Source organism: Halichoerus grypus, chromosome X (genome assembly GCF_964656455.1).
Source record: "Halichoerus grypus chromosome X, mHalGry1.hap1.1, whole genome shotgun sequence".
Classification (NCBI taxonomy): domain Eukaryota; kingdom Metazoa; phylum Chordata; class Mammalia; order Carnivora; family Phocidae; genus Halichoerus; species Halichoerus grypus.
Window position 1 is genome coordinate 86,528,279 of NC_135727.1, and position 17,238 is coordinate 86,545,516.

General features: G+C 38.8%; 1 protein-coding gene across 7 annotated transcripts in view; it reads left to right on the forward strand.

The window, feature by feature from the left end:
• PHF8 (PHD finger protein 8) overlaps positions 1-17,238 on the forward strand; it is a 92,417-nt gene that overhangs the window by 44,641 nt on the left and 30,538 nt on the right. For all 7 annotated transcript variants that reach the window (XM_078064544.1, XM_078064545.1, XM_078064546.1 and 4 more), the window contains 4 exons: positions 3,665-3,843; positions 4,134-4,219; positions 4,773-4,906; positions 5,517-5,830. In XM_078064544.1, coding sequence (XP_077920670.1) covers positions 3,665-3,843; positions 4,134-4,219; positions 4,773-4,906; positions 5,517-5,830 — 713 coding nt within the window. The remainder of the gene's footprint in view (positions 1-3,664; positions 3,844-4,133; positions 4,220-4,772; positions 4,907-5,516; positions 5,831-17,238) is intronic.

Consider the following 17,238-nt stretch of genomic DNA (forward strand, 5'->3'; position numbering starts at 1 on the left):
CATACGTATTCATGCAAATATATTTGTTATATATTTTATACTTGTCACACTAAACTTATAAGAGTAGTTGTCTCTGGAAAGTAGGATAAGGGAGCCAGGAGAGGAAATTTTCACTTCAGTAGCATTTGAATTTTGTACAATGAGCATGTATTACTTTTTTAAAAATAATTTCTTTTTTTTTTTTTTTTAATTTATTTATTTATTTATTTATTTGAGAGAGAGAGAGCACAAGAGGGGGGAGCGGGAGAGGGAGAAGCAGACACCCTGCTGAGCAGGGAGCCCGATGCGGGACTCGATCCCGGGACTCCAGGATCATGACCTGAGCCGAAGGCAGTCGCTTAACCAACTGAGCCACCCAGGCGCCCTAAAAATAATTTCTAACAGAACATTTTCTAAAAGAATAAAATAAAAGCATTCACAACAAAAAGCATGGGCTTGGGAATCAGACAGTCCTGAGTTTGAGTCCCAGCTCTGAACATGAATTCACTGTGTGACCTTGGCAAGTTAATTAACCCTGCACCTCAGTGTCCTCATTATATCTCTTCTGTAGATAAAACTTTTACCCTAGGGTTGTTGGAGGACTAAATGAGATAATGTATGTTGAGTGCTTATCACAGGGCCTGGCACATAGTAAATGCTTAATCAATGGTAGCTCTTACAATTAAAATGTTGAAGATGAAAGATGATGGTGGTAGTGGTGGTGGTGATGGTATGGGTATAGCCAGAAGCTAAGTAGATCATCAGAAGCCCTGAAACATGTAGGGAGGCAGAGGAAGACAGTAAGAGGGATCATCTGGACACTCAGAACACCAGACAGGAGCAGTCAAGAGCCAAGTAAAGTGTGAACAGTATAGGAACACAAGTGCCAAGGATACCTTCATAGCCTTTTTGTGGGAAAAGGTCTTCGGATCCCAAGGGCAAGTATAGTAGGTCCACCTGGCCGGGAAATAAGGGACAAGGGAGTGTGAGAGTAGGGCAGATTCTGAAAGCAGTAAGGCTCTTCTTGGGGTTTGAGACCTAGTAACTAAACAATAATAGAGAGAACGTTGAGCATTGCCTTGGTCTGTTGTAGGTCTCCTGGGGAGGAGAAAATTGAGAGTCCTAAGGGTCCAGCTTGTAACAGCTGTTGAGGACACGAGACGTTTTCCCCTTTCCCACTAGTCTTCTTTATGCTGCTTCTATTACCTCCTGCAGCTGCCAGAGACTGCAGTTAAGTGAACCTAGAGAGACAAGATACAGAAATATTTACAGACAATATGATATTACATCTGGGCTTTTCTCCAAAATCATCCGGGGTTTTGCAAGGACTGAGGTGTAGATGAAACAAGATTGGCTGTGTGTTGATAATTGCTGAAACGTAGCTGGGTGAAAGGCACATGAGAGTTAGTTATACTTTCATATTTTTGTTTATGTTTGACAGTTTTCATATTTAAAAGTTAATAAAAGATCAGGGTATAGGGGCACCTGAGCGGCTCAGTCATTAAGCGTCTGCCTTCGGCTCAGGTCATGATCCCAGGGTCCTGGGATCAAGTCCCGCATCGGGCTCCCTGCTCGGCGGGAAGCCTGCTTCTCCCTCTCCCACTCCCCCTGCTTGTGTTCCTGCTCTCGCTATGTCAAATAAATAAATAAAATCTTTAAAAAAAAAGATCAGGGTATAAATAGCTACCATTTATTGAGCTCCTGCTCTGCATCAGACTTTAATTTAGCTGTTTAGTACATTATTTTATTTAGTCCTCACAACAACCCTGAACGGTAAGTGTTGTTATCTCCATTTTATTAATGTGGAAACAGGCCCAGAGAACTTAATTATAAGGTTAGCTACCGTTGGGCACTTGCCATGTGTTGGTCTCTGCATTAGCTCATTTAATCTTCCTAAAACCCTGTGAGGTAGAAGACAGGTCAATTTAATGTCAGCCAATTTACTGAAAGCCAGTTCACCAAATGACTGCTGAATGTACGTATCAAGTATACTGATTTACCAAAAGCTTGTTTCTTTTTTAACTGTAAGGTTTATTTCAGCAGTTTGTACTGGTTAATACTGTTTACCGTATGTAATGGGATTACTTAAGCCATTTTTTCGTTTTTCCCATTTCCTTTATATATTTTTAACAGCTTTTTTGAGGTATACTTTACATACCATACAATTAACCTGCTTTAAGTATACAATTAAATGACTTTTAGTAAATTTAAAGAACACACAACTATCACCACAATCCGATTTTAGAACATTTCTATCACCCCAAGAAGATCCCTCATACTCACTTATACCTTTGGTTCTCTTCCCCAGGCCCAAGCAACCACTAATCTGCTTTCTGTCTATAGATTTGCCTTTTCTAGACATATCATATAAATGGAATAATATAATGTGGACTTCTATGTCTGGCTTCTTTCACTTAGCATAATGTTTTTACGTTCATCCATGATGTAGTGTGTATCATTAATTGGTTCCTTTTTATTTCTGAATAGTACACCATTGTATGGATATACCACATTTTGTTTATTCATTAACTAGTTGACAGTTATTTGGATTGATTCCACTCTTTGGCTGTTGTGGATAATGGTGCTATGAGCATTTGCGTACAAGTTTTTGTATGGATGTACGTTTCCGTTTCTCATTTAGGAGTAAAACTTTGGGTCACATGGTAACTTTATGCTTAACTCTTTGAGAAACTGCAATACTTTATTCTGAAGTGTCTGTACCACTTTACATTCCCACCAGCAGTATCCTGGCTAACAATTGTTATTGTCTGTCTTTTTTATTATAGCCATTCTAATGGATATTAAGTGGTATCTCATTGTGGTTTGGATTTGCATTTCCCTAATAACTAATGATATTGAGCATCTTTTTGTGTGATTATTGGCCATTTGTATATCATCTTTAGAGAAGTGTCTATTCAGATCTTTTGCTCATTTTTAAATTGGCTTGTTTATCTTATTATTGAGTTCTAACAGTTACTTAAGTGTTCTGGATACAAATCCTTTCCCAAGTAAATGATTTGCAAATATTTCCTCCCAGTCTTTGGCTTGTCTTTTCATTTTCTTAGTGGTATCTTTTGAAGCACAAATGTTTTGAATTTTACCTAATCCCAGGTCATAAAGATAGTTTCCTATATTTTTTTTCTAGAAGTTTTATAGTTTTAGCTTTTACATTTAGATCTAGGATCCATTTTGAGTTAATTTTTGTGTATGATGTGAGGTAAGAATCCACATTCATTTCTTTGCATGTGATATCCAGTTATCCAGTTATCTCAGCACCATTTGTTGAAAAGACCATCCTTTCCCCACTGAATTGCCTTAGCATCTTTGGCAGAAATCAGTTGACTGTAAATTAAAGGGTGGTTCTGGACTCACAGCTGTGTTCCATTGATGTATATGTCTATCATTTTGCTAATGTCACACTACCTTGACTATGGTTGCTTTTTAGTAAATTTTGAAATTGAGCAGATAAGTCCTCCAGCTTTGTTCTTTTTCAAAATTCTTTTGGCCGTATTAAGTCCTTTGTATGCCTATATACATTTTAGTATCAGCTTATTAATTCCTATAAAAGAAATTAGCTGGATTTTGATAGGGATTGCATTGAATCTATAGACCAATTTGGGGGGAATTGCCATCTTAACAGTATTGAATGTTACTGTCTTTATGCTCTCCTTCTCTTTCTTTTTAGTACCAAGAGGGTAAAGAGCTTATCCAAGTCTCGGCGAGCCAAGCTCACAAAGAAGGCAGACAAGGCTAGGCTGGTGGCAGAACAGGTGATGGAGGATGAATTTGACTTGGATTCAGATGATGAACTGCAGATTGACGAGAGATTGGGAAAGGAGAAGGCGACCCTGATAATAAGACCAAGTGTGTACCTGTTCTTTCTTGTTCCTTTCTTGCCCATTTCACATGTTTTGGGTCCTCTTGATAGACCAAAGGCCTTAGGCCTGAGCTTGTTGACATTCTGACTTAACCAGCTCTTTAGGCTTCCATGTATTCTTTGCTCTAGAGAGTTATTTATAAACCAGTTCCTAACCTCCCTAAATTAGTTGTCTGTGGTCATTACTTTTAGGAAAATTATATTCTTTTTTTCCCCTGGATGTTTGGCTCAGATGCTAATCTTAGCTTCACAATACGTGCATTTCATTATTTTCTAGAATTTCCCCGAAAGTTGCCCCGTGCGAAGCCTTGCTCTGACCCCAACCGAGTTCGTGAACCAGGAGAAGTTGAATTTGACATTGAGGTAGGAGCCTGCCCTGTTGTCTGGTCTTCTGACATTTTGGTTATAGAGATAGAAGACAGATTGTCATTCTAGTTGGGGCAGAGGGTCGGGAAAGATACCCTGTGCATTCAATTCCTAAAATATTTATTAAGTGAAAGATGGTGTGCTAAGTACAGGGCAGCTGAGCATATAACAGGAAGACCATAACTGAGTTGAAATATTTTAAAAATCCTTTAATGCAGGGTAGAATAAAAGGCATTGTGATGTAGCAGAAAGAGTATCTGATTTGAAATATCTGGTTAAGACCTTACACAACTTATTACTTTCCTGAGCCTTAGTTTCCTTACGTGTAAAACAAGTTAAAATACCCACCTCACACACACACAAAATAATAATACCTACTTCACAAAGATGCTATGGAGATTAAAATGAAAGAATGAATATTCTGCTTAGTACTTGGTCTATATTTGGTGCTCAGAAGATATTAGCATCCCGAGTGAAAATGTCAACACTGTACTGGGGCCTTACCAGACCAACCCTCAGCAGCTGAGATGATATCCTCTTTCCCCAACAGGAGGACTATACAACAGATGAGGACATGGTAGAAGGGGTTGAAGGCAAGCTTGGGAATGGGAGTGGCGCTGGTGGAATTCTTGATCTGCTTAAGGCCAGCAGGCAGGTGGGGGGACCTGACTATGCTGCCCTCACGTGAGTACTGGCTTTGATCTCCCCCTTCCAGGTGATCAGACAGCACACTCCCACCCCCACCCAAAAGGCTAGATCAGCCAATCAGCAGATATTTATTGAGATTTACATTTAAAGGGACAAAGAATTAGCAAGGGCATTCGGGCTGAAAGAATAAAGTAGACATGAAATCCGTCCTGAGGAACTTAAGATCTGGTGGAGAGTAGATGTATAAACTTCAAGGGGGATTAGTTTTGAGTTCTTTGGGAGTTGGAAGAGGGGCTAGAAGAGGCATGGAAGGAAAACTGGGCCTTTTCTGGGCCCTGTTTTTTTAAAAAATGAAAGAATTCAGCATGGGTGAACAGGGAGGGAGGTGCACCCCTCTTTTTGCCACCTTCCTTGCTCTCTGTGGAAAGACTTGGGGCAAGAAGGACTGGCCTTTACATGAAAACAGTCTTTGGTATACTATCTTGATCTGTTGGTTTAATTTCTGGTTTCTCATCTAGAATGGTCCTCTCCTTCCTCCTACCCTAACCCCCGTTGCTATTGTCCCTCCTCCCTGACGATTCTGATGACTGGTTTCCTCCAACAACTAGAGAAACTCTCTCAAGCATTTCTCCTCTGTCCCTTGCAGCGAGGCCCCTGCCTCTCCCAGCACTCAGGAGGCCATCCAGGGCATGCTGTGCATGGCCAACCTGCAGTCTTCATCATCTTCACCAGCTACCTCCAGCCTGCAGGCCTGGTGGACTGGGGGCCAGGACCGAAGCAGTGGGAGCTCCAGCAGTGGGCTGGGCACAGTGTCTAGCAGTCCTGCTTCCCAGCGCACCCCAGGGAAGCGGCCCATCAAGCGGCCAGCATACTGGAGAACCGAGAGCGAGGAGGAGGAAGAAAATGCCAGTCTGGATGAACAGGACAGCTTGGGAGCATGCTTCAAGGATGCAGAGTATAGTAAGGGCAGCCGAGCACTTGGGTCCAGGCCAGAAGTGCTCCCCCTAGCCCCAGTCTCAGACCCAGTCCCAATCCAGGACAGCCTGTGACAATAATGAGCAAAGACCTTGCCTTAAGCTTGATGCTCGCTTTCTCTGAGTCATGTTTTCTTAATCTGTAAAATGGAAATATCTACAGGTTGATGTAAGAATTAGAGATGATGCTTCTACAGAGCACTTGGCACATTGTCTTGCTCATGGAAGACCCTCAGAAAATAATTAGCTATCATTCATTTTTTTAAAGATTTATTTATTTATTAGAGAGAATGTGGGGGGGGAGGGGTAGAGGGAGAGGGAGAGAGAGAATCTCAAGCAGACTCTGCGCTGAACGTGGAGCCCAACACGGGGCTCGATCTCACAACCCTGAGATCATGACCTGAGCTGAAATCAAAAGTCAGGCGCTTAACTGACTGAGCCACCCAGGTGCCGCAGCTATCATCCATTTTTTTTATTATGTTCAGTTAGCCACTGTATAGTACATAATTAGTTTTTGATGTAGTGTTCAGTGATTCATTAGTTAAGTGTAACACCCAGTGCTCATCACATCCACTTTTAAAATTGTCTAACCTTCTTTGCTGGAAACTCTTTTTTTCAAACTCTCTTGCCTGTTTTATTTCCATCACTTCCACTTCCTTCTCTGTTGTTTGGTTCATCCCTTGCAAAGGTATATAATGACCTTTCGGCGGGCTTTTTACATTTAAGAGATGACCTTTTTTAAAGCTAAGATTTATTAAGTACTACATTATATAATGCACAGTTTTGTGTAGTGCAGCAGACTTTAATGTGGGTTTTAATATTATTATTTATTTAAATTCAATTAGCCAACTTATAGTACATCATTAGTTTTTGATATAATGTTCAATGATTCATTAGTTGTGCATAGCACCTTTAATTCTAATTGACTAAAATTTGAATAAGACGGAGAAAGCAAAAGTTACCTTTGACTAATACTCTTCTTTCTCTGAGGAAGGTTACCCAAAGGTAAACTATGTTATTAGTTGATACATACCTTTCATTTTCTTATACTTACAACCACATGTAGACACAAATACAGTTTTGTGTAGTATTCATGGTTCTACAACTTGCTTGGACATCTTTCAACATCAGTACATAGAGATCTATCTACTTCATCAGTACATTGAAATCTACCTGTTGTGTAGTAGTCTATAGCATAGATGTGCCATCATATTTTTAACCATTCCCAACTGATTAACATTTAGGTTGTTTCTCATTTTATAGTTTGACTAACAATGCTGCAGTGAAAATTCTTGTAAATAACTCTTTGTGCCCATGTGCCCGCTAACATTTCTGTAGGGTGCTAGACCTGCTAGGTTGAACAGTATGTACAAAATAAATGTTAACAGTGCCAAATTCTCCTCTGAAAGGGCCAGTGTATGAGCAGTGTATGAGCCTTAACCAGCAGTGGATATTACCAGTCCTCTTGATTTTTGGAAATCTGATAGCAAAAAATGGTGTTTTAGTTTGTTTTATATGTTTATTAGCTCTTCTTTATTTTTTTTTTAATTTTATTATGTTATGTTAGTCACCATACAATACATCATTAGTTTTTGATGTGGTGATCCACGATCCATTGTTTTCGTATAACACCCAGTACTCCATGCAGTACGTGCCCTCCTTAATACCCATCACCGGGCTAACCAACCCCCCCTACCTCCTCCCCTCTAAAACCCTGTTTGTTCCTCGGAGTCCATAGTCTCTCATGGTTCATCTCTCCCTCCAATTCCCCCCCCCCCATTTTTCCCTTCCTTCTAGTGTCCTCCATGCTATTCCTTATGTTCCACAAATAAGTGAAACCATATGATAATTGACTTTCTCTGCTTGACTTATTTCACTTAGCATAATCTCCTCCAGTCCCATCCATGTTGATGTAAAAGTTGGGTATTCATCCTTTCTGATGGCTGAGTAATATTCCATTGTATATATGGACCACATCTTCTTTATCCATTCATCTGTTGAAGGGCATCTCGGCTCTTTCCACAGTTTGGCTATTGCGGACATTGCTGCTGTGAACATTGGGGTGCATATGGGCCTTCTTTTTTTTTTTTAAAGATTTATTTATTTTAGAGAGCCAGCGAGCACAGGGCGGGGGAGGGGCAGAGGGAGAGGGAGTCTCAAGCAGACTCTGCACTGACCATGGAGTATGACGCAGGGCTCAATCCCACAACCTTGAGATCACAACCCAAGCCAAAATCAAGAGTCGCCACTTAACAGACTGTACCACCCAGGCGCCCCTTCTTTATTTCTTTTCTGTGAATTAATTCATTCAGTCTTTCACCCATTTTTCTATTAGGATGGTGGGTTTTTTAAATTGATTTGTAGTTCTCTATGTAGTCTAGATTTCTTAGAGTGTTTTTTTTTTTTATATATTCTGGAAATGTTGCAAAATGTTTTCTTTTAGTCTGCTGCTTGTATTTTAATTTTAGTTATGGTATCTTTTAGCATGTAGATTTCAGTTTTTGCGTAGTTACCTTTATCAATTTTTTTAATATTTTGTTTTGTGAAAGAAGATTCATATATTTTTACCAAAAACCTGTATAGATGTTAAAATTTTATCTCTTTCTCTGGAATTAAGTTTTATGAATTATGGGAGGTAAGAATCTAACTTAATTTTTTTCCATATGGTTAGTCATTTGCCCCAACACCATTTATTCACTAGTTCATCATTATCCCCCTGGTTTGAAATTCTTCTTTTGTCATAAACTAAATTCCCATCTGTATGTGTTTTTCTACTCTGTTCCCAGCTCTGTCTTTTTTTTTTTTTTTTTTTTTTTTTTTAAAGATTTTATTTATTTATTTGACAGAGACAGACACAGTGAGAGAGGGAACACAAGCAGTGGGAGTGAGAGAGGGAGAAGCAGGCTTCCTGCTGAGCATGGAGCCCGATGTGGGGCTCGATCCCAGAACCCTGGGATCATGACCTGAGCCGAAGGCAGACGCTTAACGACTGAGCCACCCAGGCGCCCCTCCAGCTCTGTCTTAATAGCTGTGTGACATTGGGCAAGCTCTCTGTGCTTCTCTGTTAGAATAGTACCTACTTCACAGGTTGTTGTGAGGATTAAATGAATTAATATACATAAAGCACTTAGGACATTGCCTAGCACGTGGTAAGTGCTGTGTGTTAGATATTATTAATATTTTTCTGTTCTCTAAAATTTGTCCATTTCTGTTAGGGTACCACATAGGTTAGTTACGATAGGCCTTGTATCTCGTAGGGCAAATCCCCTCTGCAGAACTTGCATTAGACCTAGGGAGGGCACAGATGTCCAGCAAGCCCATCATCTCTGAATGGAGCTGTGATTGGTCTTAGGGGCATGCCACGTTCTCCTGGCCACTCACCTTACCTTCAGCAGTCACATCAGCCTACAGCTAAAACATCTGCCCCTGGTCTAACTACTCCCCTCTGCTTCCTGCTTTGCCCAGCGACATGAGAAAGGCAGTTTAATAAGGAGATGCCAACCTACTTGTTCTTATTTTTCCAGACTTTCTAGGCCATTATTGTGTTTTTTCTATTCCAGATGGATTTTAGAATCAGCTTGTCAAATTCTATGGAAAATCCTTTTGGGATTTTTTTTTTTTATTATTAGGATTGCATGGCATTGGTAGATTTATGGAAACCATCATTTTTCATCAGAGGCCTTTCTGCTATAATAGGATGTATGTATTCTTGAAAAACTTCGTGTCCTGAAAACTTGTACACTAAAAATAATAGGGCTTACAAGAAAAAGAGGGCTAGGGGCACATGCCTCAAAATTTCTGTGGCTTTGAAGCCAAAACAGGATTATTATTAGGACTGCCATTATTTGGGTGTTTTGGGATTTGCTAACTGGCATTTGCCCTTAGCATCAGAGTCAGTGGGTTCTTGGTAGCCTTAACCCCTGGGCTGAGGCTTCTTCTTTGCAGATGTAGGTTTTTGAGGGCATTTGCTTAAGATAGGTGTCTGCATCATCAAATTAAAATCTGATCCAGGGCCTAAGCTTCAGCAATCTTTTTGTCTTTTTAAACACAGGGCAAGTGTCTCCATAGTTTCCTGATGTGCTTTCTTAGCCATCCTCTTCTCCCATCAGAGCTTAATTTTGTAGAAAACAAAGGCACCATTTGCTCTTCCTCTAATGGGAGGCACTATTGTGGGATTTTTGGCTTTTGTCTATAGGTATTCATATATTGCTAAGGCTTTCTTGGTAATTGTGAGAAAATTCAGTGCAACTTCTGGATGGCTTTGATGTCATTCTGCTATTTACCTTTTGGGCATGACCAGTCACAAAACAGGCCACCTTGTCCTTCTGTCTTCAGTCATGGTCGGTCTCTCTATTCGGGTTTTCTTATATATGTCTTCTTCAGTTTATTTACTAGGTGTTTTTTAGTTTGGTTCCTATTGAAAGTGGCATATTTTTATCTATTACATTTTCCATTTGGCTGTTGCAAGTATGCAGGAAAAGAATTGATCTTTCCATTTTGATCCTGTATCAGACCGCCTTACTATACTCTTACTAGTTTTATTAATTTTTCAGTTAATTGTCTTGGGCTCTTGAGGGAGGTGATCTTTGTCCCCTCTCTTAGTCTGCTAGGGCTGCCATAATAAAATACCACAGACTGGATGGCTTAAACAACAGAAATTTATTTTCTCACAGTTTTGGAGGCTGGAAGTCCAAGATCAAAGTGCTGGCGGTATTGGGTTCCCCTGAGGCCTCTGCTTGGCTTGCAGATGACCACCCTCTTGCTGCTTCCTCATCTGATCTTCCCTTTGTGAACACGGGCCCCTGATGTCCTTGTGTATATCCTAATCTCTTCTTAAAGGACACAGTCAAGTTGTATTAGGGCCCACCCTATTGGCCTCATTTTAACTTAATTATCTCTCTGAAAGCCTTATCTCCAAGTACAGTCACATTCTGAAGTACTGGGGGTTAGGAACTCAACATTTGAATTTTGGAGGGGGTTGGGGAGACACAATTTAGCTCATAATATCCCTTTTCTTTCACGTATTCATACATCTAGATTTTTCTAGTTTTATTACAGTGTTGAGTAGTCACAGTGATAAGGGGGCATCCTTGTCTTATTTCTGACCTTAGAGGTAATGCTGCCAGTGTTTTCCCACTTAATACATAGGGCTCTGTAGATCTCTGGTAGGCTATGTTCATGAAATTCAGGGGAGTATCTATCTCTAGTTTTAGAGGTTTTTGGTTTTTTTTTAAAATCAGAAATGGAATTAGGTTTTAGCAAATGGTTTTTGGCATCTTTTGATTATAAATACATCGTTTTTCTCTGTTAATTGGTTAGTGGTGGTTTACAGTAAGAAATAGAATTACTGCTTTTGAGCTGACATTTCCTTCTTGGGATTGGCTGTACTTGATCATGGTATTTAACAATTTTGTTTAGTTCATTTGATTACTAATCGTCTTGTTTGTTTACTCTTAAGTTCTGGTTTTATTTTACTCCTTTCTCTTAATGTTCTTTGTACAACATCTCAGGTTGAAAGCTCTTTTCCTTTATTTTCAGTCTGTTTTCCCTTTTGATAAAGGGGTTTTTTTAATTTTATTTTTTAAATTAGCACGAAGTAAAATTGGCTTTGTTGGTATACACATGTTTAGATTCTTGTTACCACCACCAAAATGAGCATATAGAACCTCCTCAAACTCCCTTATGTTGTCCCTTAGTAGTCATGCCCTCCCTCTACCCCTAACACCTGGCAACCACTGAGCTCCTCTCCATGCCTGTGGTTTTTGCCTTTGCCAGGATGTCACATAAATGGAGTTGTACAGTGTGTAATATTTTCAGATTAGCCTCTGTTACTCAGCATAATGCTCTTAAGATTCATCCATGTTGTTGTGTTTCAATAGATTGTTCCTTTTTATTGCTATAGTCCATTGTATACCACAATTTCTTTATCCGTTCACTCACTGAAGGACATTTGGGTTGTTTCCAACTTTGGGTAATTATGAATTGAGCTGCTATGAACATGCACGTGCAGGCTTTAGGTAAATGCCTTAGAATGGGATTCCTGGACTGTATGGGCAGTGTATAAGAAATGGCCAAGGTGTTTCCCAGAGTGGTTGTGCCATTTTACGTTCCTTCCAGTAATGTGTGAGAGTTTCAGTTATTCCACAAGCTTGTCAGCACTTGGTGTTGTCATTGTATTTATTTTAGCCATCCTAATATGCATATAATGAATAGCTCATTTAGTGGCTTGTCTAATGGCTAATAATATATCTATTGGCCATTCATGCATACATCCTCTTTTTTGAGATGTCTTTAAATAGACACTTTGAATGACTTTTGCCTATTTTTTTTATTGAGGTATAATTAACATAGAGTATTATATTAGTTTCGGGTACACAATATAATGCTTCAACAGTTCTGTACATTACTCAGTGCTCATCAAGATAAGTGTACTTTTGGCCCCTGGGTGGCTCAGTCGGTTAAGTGTCTGCCTTTGGCTCAGGTCATGAGGATCGAGTCCTGCGTCAGGCTCCCTGCTCAGCTGGGAGCCTGCTTCTCCCTTTCCCTCTGCTGCTTCCCCTGCTTCTGCACTCTCTCCTTCTCTCTCTCTCTCTGTCAAATAAATAAAATCTTTTAAAAAAAGATAGGTGTACTCTTAATCCCCTTTATCTATTTCACCCATTCCCCCTAATCACCTCCCTTGGCAACCAGCAGTTTGTTCTCTGTATTTAATATTCTGGTTTTTTGTTTGCTTGTTCCTTTGTTTTGTTTCTTAAATGAGTAAAATCATATGGTATTTGTCTTTCTCTTACTGACTTATTTCGCTTAGCATTATACTCTATAGGTCCCTTTACATTGTTGTAAATGGCAGGATCTCATTCTTTTCTGTGGCTGAGTAATAGTCCATTTTGTGTGTGTGTGTATAGATATGATACATATATATATCTTGTATCTTCTTTATTCATTCATCTGTGGATGGACTTATCTGTAGATGAGTTGCTTCCATATCATGGCTATTATAAATAATGCTGCAATAAACATAGGAGTGCATATATCTTTTCAAATTGGTGTTTCATTTTCTTTGGGCAAATACCCAGTAGTGGAATTACTGGATCATGTGGTAATTCTTTTTAATTTTGAGGAACTTCCATACTGTTTTCCACAGTGGCCATCTTGCCACTTGCATTACCACGTACAGTACACCACAGTTCCCTTTCCTCTGCATCCTCGCCAACAGTTGTTATTTCTTGTCTTTGATTTCAGCCATTCTGACAGATGTAAGGCGATACCTCACTATAGTTTTGTTTTGCATTTCCATGATGATTAGTGATGTTGAGCATCTTTCGTGTGTCTGTTGGCCATTTATATGTCTTCTTTGGGAAAATGTCCTTTCAGGTCCTCTGTCCATTTTTAAATCAGATTATTTGGGGTTTTTTGGTGTTGAAATATATAAATTTTTAATATTTTTTGGATATTAACCGCTTATTGAATACATCATTTGTAGATATCTTCTCCCATTCCGTGGGTTGCCTTTTTGTTTTGTTGATGTCTGCAAAAGCTTTGTATTTTGGTGTAGTCCAAATAGTTTAATTTTGCTTTGGTTCCCCTTGCCTGAAGAGACTTATCTAGAAAAACGTTTCTACTTCCAATGTCAAGGAGATTACTGCCTACATATACTTCTAGGAGTTTTATGGTTTCAGGTCTCACATTTAGGTCCTTAATCTATTTTTAGTATATTTTTTGTATGGTCCAGTGAAGATGGTCCAGTTTCATTCTTTTGCATGTAGCTGTCCTGTTTTCCCATCACCATTTATTGAAGAGACTTTTCCCCCGTTGTATATTCTTGCCTCCTTTGTTGTGGATTAATGGACTGTATGAGTGTGGGCTTTTTCCCGGGTTCTCTATTCTTTTTGATTGATCGATGTGTCTGTTTTTGTGCCCGCACCATACTGTTTTGATTACTGCAGCTTTGTAATATATTTTGAAATTCAGGATTGTGATACTTCCAGCTTTGCAGCTTTGTTCTTCTTTCTTAAGATTGCTTTGGCTATTCAGGGTCTTTTTTGGTTCCATGCAAATTTTAGGATTGTTCTAGTTCTGTGAGAAAATGTTGTTGGTATTTTGAAAGGGATTGAATTAAATCTGTAGATTGCTTTGGGTAGTATGGACACTAACATTATTTGTTCTCCCAATCCATGAGCATGGAATATCTTTCCATTTGTTTGTGTCATCTTCAATTTCTTTCATCATTGTTTTATAGTTTTTTAAAATACAGGTCTTTCACCTTATTAAGGTCGTGCCTAGGTATTTTATTATTTTTGGTACAGTTGTAACTGGATTTGTTTTCTTAATTTCTCTTTCTGCTACTTAATTTTTAATATATAGAAATGCAGCAGGTTTCTGTGTGTGCAATTTTGTTTCCTGCAACTTTACTGAATTCATTTATCAGTTCTCCTAGATTTTTGGTGGTGTCTTTAGGGTTTTCTATTTGTAGTATTATGTCATCTGCAAATAATGAAACTTTTACTTTTTCCTTACCAATCTAGATACCCTTTTTTTTTTTTTTAAGATACCCTTTATTTCTTTTTCTTGTGTGACTGCTATGGCTAGGACTTACAGTTCTGTGTTGAATAAAAGTGGTGAAAGTGGACATCCTTGTCTTGTTCCTGATCTTAGGGGGGAAAGCTCGCAGTTTTTCCTCAGTGAGTATGATGTATGCTGTGGGTTTTTCATAGATGGCCTTTATTGTGTTGAGGTATATGTTCCTTCTAAACCTACTTTGTTGAGAATTTATATCATGAGTGGATGTTGTACTTTGTCAAATGCTTTTTCTACATCTATTAAAATGATCGTATAGTTTTATCTTATTGATGTGATGTATCATGTTGATTGATTTGTGAATATTGAACCACTCTTGCATCCTGGGAATAAATTCCACTGGAGCGTGGTGAATGATTTTTTTAATATATTGTTGGATTCAGTTTGCTACTATTTTGTTGAGGATTTTTGCATCTGTGTTCATCAGAGATACTGGCCTGGAGTTTTCTTTTTTTGGTGTCTTTATCTGGTTTTGGTATCAGGGTTATGGTGGCCTTGCAGAATGAATTTGGAAGCTTTCCTTCCTCTTCAATTTTTTTTTGAAATAATTCAAGAATAGGTGCGTATTAACACTTCTTTTTTTTTTTAAGATTTTATTTATTTATTTGACAGAGAGAGACACAGTGAGAGAGGGAACACAAGCAGGGGGAGTGAGAGAGGGAGAAGCAGGCTTCCCGCCAAGCAGGGAGTCTGATGCGGGGCTCCATCCCAGGACCCTGGTATCATGACCTGAGCCGAAGGCAGACGCTTAACGACTGAGCCACCCAGGTGCCCCAACACTTCTTTAAATGTTTGGTAGAATTCACTTGTGAAGCCATCTGGTCCTAGACTTGTTTGTTGGGAGTTTTTTGATTATTGATTCAATTTCATTGCTGGTAATCAGTCAGTTCAGATTTTCTATTTTTTCTTGTTTCAGTTATGGAAGGTTATATGTTTCTAGGAATTTATCCATTTTTTCCTGGGCTGTCCACTTTGTTGGCATATAATTTTTCGTAATATTCTCTTATAATCCTTTGTATTCCTCTGGTGAGGATTGTTATTTCTCCTCCTTCATTCTGATTTTGTTTGAGTTCTCTCTTTTTTCCTTGATGAATCTGGCTAAAGGTTTATCCATTTTGTTTATATTTTCCAAGAACCAGCTCTTTTTTTCATTTATTTATTTATTTATTTATTTATTTTTTTTTTTTAAAGATTTTATTTATTTATTTGACAGAGAGAGACACAGCGAGAGAGGGAACACAAGCAGGGGGAATGGGAGAGGGAGAAGCAGGCTTCCTGCCGAGCAGGGAGCCTGATGCGGGGCTCGATCCCAGGACCCTGGGATCATGACCTGAGCCGAAGGCAGACGCTTAACGACTGAGCCACCCAGGCGCCCCTGAGCCACCCAGGCGCCCCATTTATCTGTTCTATTGTTTCTTTATTTCTGTTCTACTCTTTATTATGTCCTTCCTTCTATTTAGTTTGGCTTTGTTTGTTCTTCTTTTTCTAGCTCCTTTAGGTGTCAGGTTAGGGTGTTTATTGAGATTTTTCTTGTTTCTTTAAGTAGGCCTGTATTGCTGTAATCTTCCCTCTTAGAACAGCTTTTGCTGCATCCCAGTGATTTTGGACCATTATGTTTTCATCCTCATTTGTTTCCATGTATTTTTTAAATTCCTTTTTGATTTCTTGGTTGACCCAATCATTGTTTAGTAGCATGTTATTTAGCCTCCAATTATTTGTGCTCTTTCCAGAGTTATTCTTGTGGTTGATTTCTAGTTTCATACTGTTGTAGTTGGAAAAGATACATGGTATAGTTTCACGCTTTTTGAATTTATTGAGACTTGTTTCATGGCCTAACATGTGATCTGTTCTGGAGAAGGTTCCACGTGCACATAAAAAGGATGTGTATTCTGTTGTTTTTAGGTGGAATAGTCTGAATATATCTGTTAGGGCCATCTGGTCCAATGTGTCATTCAAAGCTGTTGTTTCCTTGTTGATTTTTTTGTCTGGATGATCCTTTCACTGATGTAAGTGGGGTGTTAAAGTCCCTGACTATTATATTACTGTCTCTTCCTTTGTCTGTTAATGGTTACTTTATGTATTTAGGTGCTCCCATGTTGGTGCCTAAATATTTACAGTTGTTCTATCCTCTTGTTGTATTGTTCCCTTTATCATTAGGTGGTGTCCTCCTTTGTCTCTTGTTGCGGTCTTAGTTTTAAAGTCTATTTTGTTTGATATCAGTATTGTTACCCAGCTTTCTTTTTGCTTCTGTTTGCGTGGTAAATGTTTTTCCATCCTTTCACTTTCAGTCTGCATATGTCTGATGCGAGTCTCCTGTAGACAGCATATAGATAGGTCTTACTCTTTTATCCATTCCACCACCCTGTGTCATTTGATTGGAGCGTTTAGTCTGTTTACATTTAAAGTAATTATTGCTAGGTATGTACTTACTGCCATTTTGTTATTTTTCCATTGTTTTTATACTTCTTTGCTCTCTTCCCTTGTAGTTTAATTGCATTCTTTCATGATATGCTTGGATTCCTTTCCCTTTATTTTTTGTGTATGTATTACAGATTTTTGATTTGTGGTTACCATTAGGTTCATAATAACATCTTACGCGTATAGCAGTCTATATTAAGTTGATGGTCACTTAAGTTTGAACCCGTTTTAAAGCATTACATTTTTACCACTCCCCATGTTTTATGTATACAATGTCATACTTTACATCCTTTTATTTTGTGAATCCCTTGACTGATTTTTTTAGATATAATTGATTTTACTGTTTTTGTTTTTGTGCTTTAACCTCCATACTGGTTTGATAAGTGATTCATGTACTAC